Below are 15,411 nucleotides of genomic sequence, written 5' to 3' on the forward strand. Positions count from 1 at the left end.
TAGCTTGAAAATAGGGGAAAAAGGTGTTGCAAAAAATGAGCCTGGAGTATTTTATCAGTACAGGCAAACAAAAATTAGCGTCACAAAAGACATACAGATTTTAATAAAAGGCACCTGACATAATGCACTGCGAGTACCATTATGACAGGAAATGTAGGACAAGAGAGAACCGAAGTTACTAGAATAGAACCTTTAAACAATTGGAAATAGAATTTTTAAAAAGCTAGAAATACCATTTTTCTATAGTAAAGATAGTGTGGCTATTATGAGCATGCAGACATAAACACCTTTTAGAAAGGAGGAACCAGCATCAAAACATGATTGTAACTAACTATATAATAAAACCCACTCCTTCCCACACATACATGTGCATTCATGCCTGACTGCTTTTAATTTAAATATAAGGAAAGAATGGCAGTCCTCTTGGAAGAGCGCAGCAGAAAAGGAAGAAGGTCCCTCTGCTCCCCTGATGCCACACGACTGTTTACAGATTTCATCTTTTCCCTTCTAAACTGAAATAAGTCTCAGAGGCTGAAGACTGCCAATGAATAAGCTGAGTTGCCCACGCCTGTCAGACTGTCTGTGCTCCGCTCTTCTCATGCTGACCCTATTAGATTTGACTATTAAAAAGCAGCATTGGGCCATGTCAGCTCTTGGGTGGGAGACTGCCAAGGCACACTTCTGTGCTGCTGGCGTTTGAAAGATTGATAATGATCCTGTGTAATACTTTTTTTTCCTTTAACCCAGGCAGTTCTGCACAGGGGTCAGTTCTGTGGTGCTACATACCTTGTCTTGTAGCATGAGGTGTAAAACTAAAATCCTGATTGCCTGTGGCCGTTAAAAATCCCATGGCACTATTTACAAATATGCAAGCAATTACAGCAGACTGGAAGTGGCCAAACTGGTAATTCTATTCTGCTAACATAAATCCTCCCACTGTAAGTGAATGTGGATTTTTTTTTCATCCCACAGCATAAACTTTAAAGTCTTGCTGTAAAATGCTCATTAGCCATCAAATATCTTTATGGAGCAGCACTTGCTTTACAATAGAGGGTGAAAGGAAGTTTCTTCTATGGGTTGTGAGACACTGAGGCTTACTTTAGGATAAAAGCTCCAACACATCAGTTTGCTACAGCAGAAAATTAATAGAGACAGATTGGTTTTTAGTGGCATTTGAAACTATCTGCCTCTTCATCTACCAGCAGCTCTTCTTCTCAGACTGCCTGCACTGTTGTGCTTTATTCTCTCACACATTGCTACAAGATTACACCTTGGATTTTTCAGTTTTTCCTGTTAATTAAAAGACTTGTTCCTCCCAGAAGGCTGGGAAGAAGCTGACATTTCCAGTTTCATATTTGACTCATGGTGGTATAGCTTTCAGGTACAGAGGTTTTTCTTCTACTTTGCTTTGAACCCAGCTCCCTATGAATTTCTTTGTGGGGTAGTTTGGACTAAGGAAAATTCCAGGCAGCAGAAACAGAATTGCCTAGATCCCATTACAAAATTGCTCCTAAACAAATCCATAAAAGGCTATGATATAACAATTTACAGCTTATCACTGTCTGATCTGCTTTACAATTTAAAGGGAAAATATATATATATTCCTTGGCACAATACAGTTGGATAAGAAAAGCAGCATCCCTTCGACCTGCACATCCTGTCACCATCTCGGCCCCCCTTTACTTCTTCCTGTAGCAAGGAGAGACCAGCCAAGTCACAATTTCATCCCAGAAGCATGAAATACTGTGCTTACGCCCAGCTTGAATCTACAATTTTAAGTCCATAGTTGGTTGGTGCTGGTCCCTCACAGTAAGACATGGGATGCTGGGCAGGAAATGAACTCTAAAACAGAGGTGCAGATTTGGCAGAGCACTCTTCACTGAGCTCAGTGTCAGTTTTTCTAAATAAAGATAGAATTAAGCAGACACTTGTCTGAGAAATGTCAGCTTCAGAGAAACCCGGTAAGTGAAGGTCTTACAGTTTATCAGTACATTGTGCTATGTAAAGTGGAAAGTTGTTTATAAGGTTTCCATGCATATGCTTATTCCCACAGTTACATACTAATAAATTTTTCATCAACTTGAGGGAGAAAGATGAGAGAAATATCAAATGGCTCATGCAGCTGAAGAGCATGCCATTGTCATCTACCTGGGTACTTCCATCACGTTTTAATATTTTACAGCTTTCCTACAGATCCCAGTGAACTTTATCCAGCCAGGACTCTGATCTACAGCCACAACTTCATTTTGCTTTGCCCAAGATAGAAAAATGTATTTCTATCATTTGGCTATAAAGAAGCCAGTGCCTTTCCTTTGTTTAGTTCAGCTTACGGAAATAATTGCATCTCTTTCAGAAAGAGGACATAGAGCATTCTGCAAAAGGCATTTTGAAATTGTATTGCCTGTTTTTGAGTTACTGTTCCGAGAGCCCAATGCAGAAGCAAGCAAATTCAATAGCTCCTCAGTTTCAGCAGTCTTTGGATCCGGTTCTAAAGGGTTATTCTTTACACTCCTTCTAATGCTGTGTCATACTCAGACTGCAAAGCCAAAAAGAGCGAAGTTTATGCATTTGGCTTTGAATATAGAATGGGCCCTTAATTAGCATTCACATTCAGCTTAATTCCAGTCAAAGAAAGTTTTTTATCGTTAATAGAGGCGCGAAAGGTAACTCAATGCATATCACTTCTCTAAGTCTATCCATACATCTCTCTGATGGAAGAACCAGTGCATATCCTACCATCAGTACATGTAATTAGTGGCAGTATGCACGGAGAGGTATATCCTAACTAGATACTGGAAAAATATGTGAACCAGTTATCTATACATAGAAGTACATGAAAAAATACTAGAGAGTGGCATGATTATATCCGGGTGCCTCTGCTATAAAAAGTATTTGTATTACCCTTACTTCTCTGAATAAATTCAAATGACAGCCCCATTTCATTTCTTCATTCAGTCTGGAGGCCAGATGGCATTAGAATCATTTACTTCACCTTGTTGTGCTTAATTACTACAATCAACACACTATTTTCCAAATTAATCATAACAAAGTAATTTCATTAGTAACACAGCAGGCTGTTGAATTATTAGCATCATAACAGTTTGCAAACAATTAAACTTTATTTGAACCTTAAAAATTTGCAGAGTAGAACATTATTGTAAGATCTAATGGCAGCATAGTACAAATCCAGAGCACAGCAAATAATCAAGTAAAACGCTGTACAAAATAGGACTTACAATCACCTTTCAAAAAAAGCTGTCTTACTGTTCACAGAAAGGCAAGTGCAACCTAAGTAAACAAAGAAAACAAAGCAATTAGCATTTTCTACCACTGAGTTTTGTTTAAGTTGCATACACGGAGATTTTCTTATCCAAAAAAGGTCATGGCATTTGCACAGATTTAAAGTAACCAATTCATCCGTGGTCCATTGTTGGTTTATGCCGAGACACTTGAAGTGAGTTTTCAGGACATCGTTCACGTTTTGCATTTTAAGGCAGTTTGCTTACTCCCTCCCACACGCACTAAGGGGGGGGGGGGGGGGAAGCCCTAAAGGAGAACTACAGACAAAAGACACCTTCTTTCTCTCGTTGCCACCACCCAGGCGAGAAAGCGCCGGGCCGGCCCGCTACTCATCGGTTGGGTAAGGACTCCCTCTCCTGGAAAAACGGCAGAAGCGCCGCGGGGGCGCACGGAAGGGGGAAGGGGACGGGCTGGGCCTCCTCCCGTGCTGTGAAAATTTGCTGCCATCTACCGCCGCGGGCGCGCAGCGCAGCGCAGCGCCTCCGCCCGCCGCCCCTTCCCTTCCTCCGGGCGCCGGCAGCGCCGGTCCCGCACAGCCGCTCCCGGCGCGGCACCGGCATCCCCGCGCTGGTCCTCTCCTAAATCGAGTTCCGCGCGTATGCACGCCGTCTCAACGAGAGGGGTGGATTTACTCCAAAAAAACCGTAGGTGGTGGTGGAATTCGGAATTACATAATTAATAAAAAGACATTTCCGTGGGCAGATTTATTACACTGCCATGTTAGCATGAAAGCAGGAGCTTTTCTAGCCGTGATATTAACGCTTCACATTCTGTACACAATCCACAAGTACACTTGATAAATTAAAGTAGTAAAAGATCTGAAGACTATAATCTATCATTTTAATGCTTCACCGATAACGTACAGAATCAATTTCAATGACTATCTCTTTCTTAAAAAATTACAACAAATCTCTGTGCCCTGTTTGACTCCCATTAGAATCCAGTACACCATCAAGTATAATATGTGAGCTAATATAAAGCACATCATCTTAGCTTACTGAAAGGATCTAATTCCGAGTTCAGATTAACGTTACCTTTTAACCCACAGTGCTTCCAGGGCCCGCCTGAAGCGTAAACAGCACAAGCAACTACAAGGGGACCTGCACAGGCTCAGCAACTCGCAGACTGGCTTGACCTGCATCTTTGGCAGATTACGGGTCTCGCAAATCAAGTGTGTGGGAGGATTCAAAAAAGCTGATCTTGCATGCTAACAGTAAAGCGCATCTCCAAAACAAGAGTATTTAAAGTATTAACTCAGACTTGCCCAGCCCCTTGTCCACAAGGGATAGTATTTTAGCGTACTTTTTTATGTTTCAACTGATGCTTTTAGCCACAAAGTCCTGGATTTGACACTACGACTGCAGGTAGCTGTTACTGATCCACATAGAGCTGAAGATGTCTGCTGCACAACTTGTATCAGAAATTCCACATATCAACAAGGTATCCAGATTTAACTCTGTGAAAGTATCTGTAAGGTACAGCTAAAATATTTTACACTACCACAGACAAAAATCATTCCTACCTGCCATTTAGCTCATGCTGACTTAGCAAAAATTGTGGGCTTTAATATATTATCTTTTTACAAATTTTCACATAATTCATATCTCCAAGCCAGAATTGTATCAGGGCAGTATTACCACACAGGCCGATTTAGTACATCGGCAAAAGAGCCAAGCCTTCATTTTGTGGTAACAAAATATTAATTAACAATAACAATACTAAATACAGGAGAAAAAAATAAATCATTGGCTAAAACATTTGGAAGCAGAATACCCTGAAGACTTGCAATATTACACATAAATTTCTCTTGATTTTCCTAGGAAACTGCACAAAATGTATAGTAAGCACTAAAAGGTTAATGCATGCATGAACTGAGTAATAGTTTTCTACTTTTGAAGTTCAGATTAATCTGAGGAACAGGAAAACATAGCCAAATTCCCTGAAAGAACACAAACCTATAGCTATACAGAGTGCTGCTTGAGAAAGGAGCAACAGGCATTATATTTGGCTGCTTGCGCCCCATATGTTAATTATCATCTACTTAATTTCCTAGCGTTACAATTCTATAAAAAGTGGCTAAGAAGAACATTTCTGCAGAATTATGATCAATTACAGTTTTTAATGTTTCGTATACCATATACACAAGGCAACAATCTGACTACATTCACTGAAACCACAAAACGTGTACGGCAGAATCATCTTCTTTCAGAGGCTGGGTCTGTAAACTGCAGCTGCACACCACTCTTGATTTCAAGTGCAGATTTCTCCTGATTAGGGAAAGGGAAGTTGAAAGTTCATCATTAACCAAAAAACCTCAAACATGCATATCAAACCCAGTCCAAATATCTATCCCCTTCCACAGTCTTCTGCACAGAGATACATACATACATACTACTAAAGTAACAAAACTAACTAGAAAGCACACCAATTTTATTTTACAAAAAAAAAAATCTGGAAAAGGAACTTAGTTATAAAATACATCCTCTTTTGTACACTGTGGTTTAATATTTCATACAGAATCCCAGAAAAAGTGCTTTAATTGAACCTTCAATATATTTTGCCATAATCTTTATGTTAACAGTGCTCCTACAAAGGTTCCAGGAAAGAAATACTTATGAAACAGAGAACAAGGGAACATATAAGCCATTACAGAAGATTGGATTAAAATGTACTTACCCAGGCCTCTCAAATATCATACATCTCCATTATGTAGGCTTTAGGCACCAAGCCAATGGTTCCCTTCATTTCTCCTACCCACCAGCCAAATCTATTGTACTCCTAATTGAAAACAATATGCAATATTAACCTTTAGTCTGATATAAATGCAATAGAGTTTTGTATATAACTCCTTATGGATGCTCTCTCTTATATACAGTTATAATCTTTTCAACTGAAAATTAAAACATTATATCTTTTTGTTAGAGGCATTCACATGCAGAGTTAGGCAAAGATAGAAGTTAAAATTTTAAAAGGCCAGGCATACTCAGGAAAATTTCTTAATTACGGCCACACTTCTCTGTAACACCTACTAAAAACCTCTCCATCCTCTATTCATCATAAATATAAAAACCTTATCTTTGTAATTAATAGCTAATAGCACAATGTTGACATACAAGAATCAACTGGGATTCTTTCAGTATCACAAGGCTAAACTCTAAGAAACCTACAATCAACTTATTTTAAATACTACTTCGCTCAAATGTGAAGGGAACACTATATATCTAATACATAATCTCTTTCTACGGACAGTCTACTATTGCTTTAGGCTTGCAGAAAATGCTACGGCAGATCTCATATGTCTGACAGATGACTAATGTACTTTTGTTTGAAATTTGTTTAGGCTTAGTGAGATAAATATGAAACAAAATGAATTATAATAGTTTAAAGAAATAATATCTTCCAAAAGCAATACCAAGTAAGAGTATTGTGGGATCCAAATTTAATTTTTTTCCTATGAGGTAAATATTTTAAGATCAATTCTAACAGCAGTTCAATAAATTGTAACAGCTGAAATTGCACACACACATATTGAGTTACAAATGAAGCATTATTAAAACAGAGACCCCATTCAAAATGGAATGATTAGTAAGATAGAAATTACTTTGGAACAAACACGGAAAATACAAAATACACAGATATCTCCGATAAGCAACATCTGCTTCCTGCTACACTGCTCTTCTGATGAGAAAAGCAAAAGGCTGTAGGATTTTGAATTAATGGTCCTACTGAGATGACACTATAAGCTATTATTTTGACTGTAGATAAAGTTTTTCGGTTATAAATAGTCAAGTGGAGCTTAAGGGTTAATGGAGTTTCATTAGAGCCCGAGCTATAATGATTTGCTGCTGGCATATTTGGCCTGGTCGAGAGTTCTCTAGGGTCCTATGAGGTGCTTAGTGTACTCAGCTCTCCCTGTGCTTAACTACGATGAAGCCCTGTTGATGGCCCACTTTTGTGTGGGCCCAGGCGCTTTTTTTTTCCCCTCCTTTTTTTTTTTTAAACACGCTTGCATGCAGGCACACACACTCTTTTTTATTTTCTTATTGTGGCAGGCTGAACACCAGTCTTAAAGATTTCCTTCCTTCTCTTCACAGTGAATTGGTGATGTAAAAGATTTATCCTACCATCCATAAAATACTACAGTTCAGTGAGATTTAAAGAAAATCCACATAAAAAGCAGCAGGAAAACTTTCATTTATCACGTGAACACACAAACAGAAAGCTGCAAAAATAATTCCACCTTCTTCCGCCTTCCACTGCAGAACAGACTGCTGGGATGGGTCTGGTCTGAAAGTCTAGAGGTATCTGAACCTGATCTTCAGTGCAAACCGCTCTCCACAGAAGTTAAGAACCTCTCATAGCCTTTCCCATGGGGGCATATGTTACACCCCAAATCCTTAAAGGCTAAATAAAACCCTGGCACTGAGGTTTATAATGTTGCAGATCAGCCTATTTAAAAATCTGTTTTCTCTCACAATACATTGTTTAAATATACAAACTGGATTTGTAGACTAAAGTGGGAAATTGCTGAAAGGAGCAGTACTCACGTATACTACTGGAATCTCAGCAATAAATCTCTCCAACAGAAGGCAACAAAACATTTTAAGCTGTTACATGGAACTCATGAAGTGACTGACAAGAGTGATTAAGCAAGTTTTGCTAGACATCAGCCAAAAAAACAAACAATACATGAAATGTGGGAAGTGGCTTACTTAAGTGGTGATTAAATTGTACATGACAAATGGCATAGCAAAAGCCTGTGGACTACATTATCCATTGAAAATGTTCCACTTAGCAACACTACACGAACTTAGAAATGATTGTTTTTAAAGAAACAATTCAGATACCTCAACTTACAATTAAAAGCACGCTGCTGTTTTGAAAACTTTCTGGCTTTTGCTACTTACTAATACACTAACTGCTCTGGCATGAAGCTAAGTGAGAAGATGAAATGAATGTTGATGTAACAGACTAGTAAACTAATTTAAGGATTCACTGCAACCATTATACCATACAGACAACATTGCAACACAGAAGCTTTTACTTTACATTACTATTCTTCGCATGAGTCTCAAGAGCAACATGAATCCCAATTAAACTATCTGCAGTCTACAGAAGTCTGGACAAAAATATAATGCAGATACCTAGCTACCAAGAATATAAAACTTCAATCTCAGGTTTTAGAATAATTAGATAGCACTCCCTTTTAAACTGATTAAAGTACAGACATTTCTCTTTAAACTCCTAACCACTCCTTTCCATCCTCAGTACCACAAAGGAGTGCTTACTAGTCAGGTAGATAAGCAGTCCCTGCCAGTCCTTTCTTGAAGTCACATATAAAATCCAAACTGATGTATTGTTTCCATCAACGTTATCAATTATAAACTCCTTCATAGCAATATAATTTAATTAATACACTGCTGTTGTGAGGTCCGTACGTCTATTACTGCTGCTTAAGATGTGTAGAACAAAAGTCTAAAGCCCACATTTGTGGGAAATAATAATTAATATGCAGAAGGATATGAATACAGTTAGGAGTTTTATATGAATTCTTAAGAGCCAGCAAGCACGGTGCTTGTGCAAGCAACAGCTTCAGACCTCAGGTACCACTGGGTTTAACATCTGGTATCCCTCACTGCATTCAGCTCTTAACATCACTGCTAACATAGGCAAGCAACTATACTTCAGAAGGACTGATAAAATAATGAAGAGTCCTTTAATCTACAGGAAACCATTGTAGTCAATTTATAAGAAATATTGCATCCCTTTGTAGGATGTGTAATTATTTTCTATTAATCATGTGCTATAAAGCTACATTATGTGGTTATTCTGTTATCACTAGAAAGAGGCCTGCAGTCAGCTCCTGACAATGTTAGGTAATTACTAACACAAAGCTTCTTTCTCCTTATGTAGAAATGCTATCAAGGTCCAGAGGTGCTGTGATGCTCGCTGTATGAAAATAACTCTCCAAAGAAATTCAATAACTGCAAAATGAATTGCTCCAAGGCAAATAGAGGGATAGGAGAGGGGGGCAGGGCCAGATCCAGCCGCCCTACAATGAGGAGAATGCACAAGTGTGCGGCCAGGGCTCTGCCATGTGACTGGGAGCACATTTGCCACACCAGGCAAAGCTAGGCAGGGGCGGGGGGAGGAAGGGGCCACCACAACCCCTGGAAGATAAGCACCAGGGCAGTGGGATATATTATGCCAAATAAGACGAAACAACAACCTTAACAAATGGCCAAATGCTTTCTAAGCTACTTCTGCATTTCCACTGGCTGTCATAGAGTGGATTTTTTTTTTCCCCCAGCAGAAATTTATTAACCAAAGTGAAGTAATTTCACAGGGCAGCAAGGAACAGGTTATGACTTAACATTTAACATGCAGACAAAACACTCTCTGTACAGCACACTACGACAGCAGGGGGGAAAAAAAAATCCCATCAGGGTTTACAGGCTCCTTAAATGCTCTCAACTGAACACACTGTGAGCAGATGCTTTTCCTTGTCCCCTTCCCACCAATTTCACTCCACTGATGTGTATGTACCTATGACTCCATGAGACACTGATCATAAAAGTTTTTGCACTTGGGGAAAACACAGTAGGTAGAAATATACTACCTGTTTTTTACAGGTCTCTTAAATCCAAGATTATTGTACTACATAGAAGAGAATTTTGATAGCCAAGAAGAGAAAATCTTTATACGCAAGAGGATTTCCAAAACAGTCTCTACCTTTAGAACAGACCCTCTGCATAAATGAAGATCTCCAGATGCTTTGCACCATATTAACTTCTGACTTCAGCAAAAGTTGAGAACATCTGGTCCTTGTGCAATTACTCCCTATTGTTCAATACATATGGTATGGTTTTTGTGTTTGTGGGGTGGAGTTTTTTTATTTGTTTTGTTCTTTAAGAAGAGTTGCTGAAAATCATCATTGGTTTCAATGCCTTGAAAAAACCAAAATTTTAAACAAAGTTTTAAAAAAACACAACTGAAGTGTGTGAATTCAAGATTTTTCTCCTGCCCTCTTCCAGTGGTACTATAAGTAATATTAACTTACGGGGTGAAGATCTGCAAACTTTAAAACTGAAAAGCAAAAACATGTCTATAGGCTTGTCTGGGGTTAAAATAAGTAGCCTCTCCTATCAAGCTAAAGATGTGCACAAAGCAGGGAGAATTTTTTTTTTTTCCAACGAGTATCCTGAGGGGCAATTTTGGCAAGATAATATTTTAAAACAACTCTAATTCATCCAGGAGATTCAGACTAGCTAAAAAATTTTAGAATTTCCTTTGGTGTAATTGCTGAATGATACACTATTAACCAGGGAGCATTTTTGGCAAAGAACAGCATTTTCTCTAAAAATCAGAAAATGACAAACGTTTTAGATAACTGAAAAAGACTTTTTCATAGGTAGTAGAGTTGTTTTAAGACAGCAATAAAATGGTCATCTTTAAGAATATAAGCCTCAGATTTATTGTATGGTTGCGTTATTAGGTTTTATTTCCTGCAATGACATGAGACAAAATAAACGCCAGTTAAAGAGTTTCAGCATAAATCAGGGTAAGCAGACTGAATTCTGAACCAAAACTGGCCCCTGAAAACACCCTGGAACGACAGAAGGGCCATTTTATTTTCCAATAGATGACAATGCCAAAATTTTTTCTAATCAGGTAGGTAGACATATTATCAGTATGCAAACCAACAGAGCTAGAGTCACTTTGCACTAGTCTATCTTAACGAACCTTCCATTTAAAGGCCTTCGCTCTTATCTTGTGTTTAGCCATGTATCTATTTTTTTTTTTCTGTAAGGCACATACCTAAACAAGCCAGGAGAAGGAAATGTACAACTTAATGTTGCATTTTAGTTTTGATCAGAAGCATCCCACTGAAGTGAATCTCCCAATGCTCCCACTTTCACCACCTTGGCTCACCTTGCAAAGCCGTCAGTCTCAGAGGACACACACTACATTTCTTTTAGATGAAACTAAAGTGGAAGGTGCACTTGAATGTGCTCCAACCACATTAATGTGTTCTCATTCCACAAAATCAGGCTAGACCTCTTTGGACATCAAACCACTTTGAAAACGCACGGTGTGGACACTGAGGCCTCAGCACCAAGTGTTTCACTCTGCAAATCTGCTCCTATTGGTACTCCCTATTGGTACTCCCTATTTGCTAAGGTAGACATAGGCAGTATGGTCACAGAAAGAGAAATTACTGTTAAATACAGATCTCAGTATGATCAGTTAGAAAATAGCCTGACCAAAAAAAAAAAAAAAAAAAACACCAAAAAAACCAAAACAAACACACTCAAGATTTTAGTATGCCTTTCACATCTTTTTGAAAAATACTGAATAGATACATATTATTAAGATTATACAAATAATGTACGGAAGGCTCACACTGATTATGAAACAGCTGCACTGTTAAGTTGTACTTTATTTCATAAGCAGTAATCTGAGCTATAGAGATTTCTTTGTCTTTTCACTAAGCAAAAAATACAGGTTGAGACGTGAGCATTTTAACAGACATTTCTTGTACTGAAAGAACAAAAATCTGCCACACTGGAAATGCACAAGCACTGAATAAAGGGTAATCTAGATACCAAGTTAACACTCTACTTTCATGGAAAATTCTAGAGCAAAGGGTTAAGTCATAGATGAGATTTCCCTGATTCATAAACACCAGAGTGAGCAGCATTGGCATGTATGGAAATAACAACAGGGAAGGAGAATTCCAGTTTGAGATATAGTTTCTAATTTTGAAATATTATTTGTTGTTTTAATGCAAATATAAGTATAAATGAGATGGGAATTAAATTAGCTTAAAAGTTAAGAAATGTCAGTAATTCTACTAAGCAGATGCCTGCTAACATCTAAGTAAATTTCCGTTACTACTTGCATTTGGCTAATGAAAGGATGGAATTTCCCAAAACAAAACTCGCACCTAAAGCAAACAAACAAATACTGCAAGTGCTGCACTTGCATAAATCGTGCATACCCAACTTAAAAAAAATAGTAATAATAGGGCTACCTCCACTCACAGTTGTCTTTGTTTCTGGAAATTGATTTCTTGAGTAGAGCTATGGAAGATTTATAAAAAGGATTCTAACATCATGGTTTGTTTCCCCATTTATCATATGGGCTTGAAAGCAAAGGCAAGCCCATAAATGAACAGAAGTAAGAGCAATCATCCTTTTAGTAAACAGGATGCCCACATATTGCATTTCTAATAGTCAATATTAACTAAGAAGTCCATATTAACTAAGAAATCCTATTAACAAGTACCTCTACCAGTAGAGCTATAAAATGTTTTCTACTGCATAGTAGGAGAGGGGTGTATAGTTTTCTGAAAGTTCACATGATTTGCAGCGTAAGTTATAAAAGCCACCTGAATGTTCAAGAATATTATAAATTAAAATTATAACAGTATGAGTTTATCTGTACAGATACATTGATCAATTAATCTGAAAAGTTAACTATCTCTTCAAATAAAGAAAAGTTAACAAGTACTATTGCAACAGTTCTGTTAATTCTACTCGGATTAAAAACTCAACTTTTGAAAGAAATTCTCAAGGGTAGAAAAATCTAGAAAAAAGGGGGTTTTGTAAGAGCCCATAGGACTGCTGCCACACAAAAGCCACAACATGTAAATATTTAGATAATAGCTAAAATAGTTTTTGAATGCACCTTTAAAACAAGGAAAACATGGTTTTCTACAGTAATTACACTAGTTGGGCATAGGTATTTGTATTATCAGAGTATAAGCACGCAAATCATGCTCATTGCACTAACATTGAATTTTGATGCTCAGTTTAAAGCAAGTTATGCGGGATTTGTCTTTGCATAATGCTTAGCTATTTTAGGAAGTAAATGTTGCCAAACTGAAACCTTGCTCATTCTTCTAAAAGGCATTCACCTAGAAACTTACATGTAACATATCACTCCTCTTGCTTTATTTAAATTATATCAATGCCCAAATTTGCTAAACTGGTTCATAATTACTTCTGTTGTACTAATGATCTCATTTCTTGGAAACAAAATAGTCACTTTTCCCCTACTTTCTATAGATGTGTGTGGAAAGCAGGTAAAAATATATTGCTTTGGCATAATTATTGCTGGGAGAGACAAATATTTATCTTACCACGTTCGTCAGAGCAAGCTATACCATTTGTATTTCACTGTAAAACAAAAGAACTATTACATGTCGCACAAATATGCTCGATATTTTGTTAATGCTTTACCCTTCCTACTATAATACCGATATACCTGTACTTACTTCCTTATCAGCAAAATGTGATTTTCAAGACTAATGTTCATACCTGGCTGACATATGATAGAAAAGCAATAAAGCCATAGCTGGGTTCAAGCTGAAGCTGAATTTATGACACCATTTTGGATCCATAGACATCGCCTCCTATAAGTACCTGCATCTCTCATTTTCAACCACTAGATGGTGTGAAAAAATAAAAAAATTGCCAAGGATTCCTGCCGACTGCCCCAAAATCCAAGCATTAATGTAGTGGATTAGGAAATATTTTTTGAAGAAAAGTCTTGACCCACTTCAGGATGGCTAGGTTCACTTTTCTTTTGGTTATATTTTCACTTACCAGACAAAGAGCTCATAAATGATCAGACCTTGAAACTGAATCAAGCGGAGGGTTAAGATGGATAATTCTCTGCCACTTTCCCCTCCAAGGACCCTAAATTCAGAGCTGACAGTAGTGGCCAACATTCATTTTTCTGAAAAAGCTGTAACAATCTTTAAGAGAAACAGGGCTGAATTTTCTGGGCTGTATTTTGGAGTAGAAATCATTCCCAAAGAGAGAGGCTCTATATATCTGGAGCAGCAGCAAGCCTGTTTCAAGGACTGATTACGGATTAATCACGGCATGACCACAAGACAGTTGATATACAGAGGACAGCTTAAGCTACTGTTTTTCTATTCTGCTCCATTTTTTAAATTAATTTTCTCACTCTTTTGGGGAAGGAGTAGCAAATTATTTTTTCACCTACAAGTGGAAGATTAAGATTTTATTAGTCCCCATACCATACCAGAAGAGCACAAACCACAAAGAGGCCAAACTCGTACAGTGGAATCCATTTGTTCATGGGCTTTTTTGGGAGAGGGAGTCAGGGAAGAGGTAGTTATTTTAAATTAGTACCATTCTTCAGTGCTGTATAACTGCTTGAAAGTCTGCCCAATCCAAGGGTGTTATCCAGCCTTTAGTAATGCAATTCAGTTATTAGTTTAAGTGACAATGAAATACCTCAAAAGACATACATGGTCACATTACCATTAGTAATATATCTTCTGTATTTTTTATATAGGACTATCTTCCTATCCATAAATCTTAAATTTATTTAAACAGAAGCTGTTACATTTATTATCCAGAAACATTGCAGTTAAAGGTATCATGAAAGATTTAAAGCAATTGTGACAAAACTGAAGAGTTTGAAACTAAGACAAACAGATGCCTTTAGCTTTCATGCACCTACTTGTATATATCAGTGACCTACAATATCTTTGGCATTAATTATACTGAACAGCAATTACATCTGAGATATATATTCTACATGTATTTTAAAAGGTGTTTTTTTCAATGAGAACTTGAAAAGCTCAGCTTTTTTCTAATATGTGAGGAAAAGGGAAATTTCCTTTGATGAATTGTTCAAAAGTAGACTTCAGTAGACCATATAGACCATGAGATATATATTTTAGGAGAGGTTTGGGGGGGGGGGGGGTGGGGGGGTGGTGCTGAGGAAAAATAAGAAAATTAACCAACATTAAAGTAGAATAAAATTTCGTCCTTATACTGCTTATCATCACTTTAGATGAGAGGAATTATATTTCTCATTTGCTTTTTTCGTCAGAGCAAACGAATTTGGAATCTCAGCTGTCAGAACAATTACAATATACCTACAAAGACGAAAGCATAGTTCAAAAAAACAAACCATCTTCTGTAGCAAGATACCCAAAAAGTCAGAATCAGCACAGTCAGGAATATAGAACAGGAAACAAAAAACATAACATACAAGATAATTTAAAATTCTACAAGGTTAACTTTTACAAGCAGAAAGCACATTGTCTCCTGTTAAATCGGTTAACAA

The 15,411-nt window shown here is 37.5% G+C and overlaps 1 protein-coding gene across 1 annotated transcript in view; it reads right to left on the bottom strand.

The window, feature by feature from the left end:
- Positions 1 to 3,826: 3,826 nt before the first annotated feature.
- The window catches only part of SKAP2 (src kinase associated phosphoprotein 2), a 121,095-nt gene continuing 109,510 nt past the window's right edge, over positions 3,827 to 15,411 (bottom strand). The window contains exons 12-13 of the mRNA XM_059818837.1: positions 5,977 to 6,078; positions 3,827 to 5,567 (exon numbers count right to left, since the gene is read on the bottom strand). Coding sequence (XP_059674820.1) covers positions 5,986 to 6,078 — 93 coding nt within the window. The 3' untranslated portion in view covers positions 3,827 to 5,567; positions 5,977 to 5,985. The remainder of the gene's footprint in view (positions 5,568 to 5,976; positions 6,079 to 15,411) is intronic.

Source organism: Gavia stellata, chromosome 6, assembly GCF_030936135.1.
Source record: "Gavia stellata isolate bGavSte3 chromosome 6, bGavSte3.hap2, whole genome shotgun sequence".
NCBI lineage: Eukaryota > Metazoa > Chordata > Aves > Gaviiformes > Gaviidae > Gavia > Gavia stellata.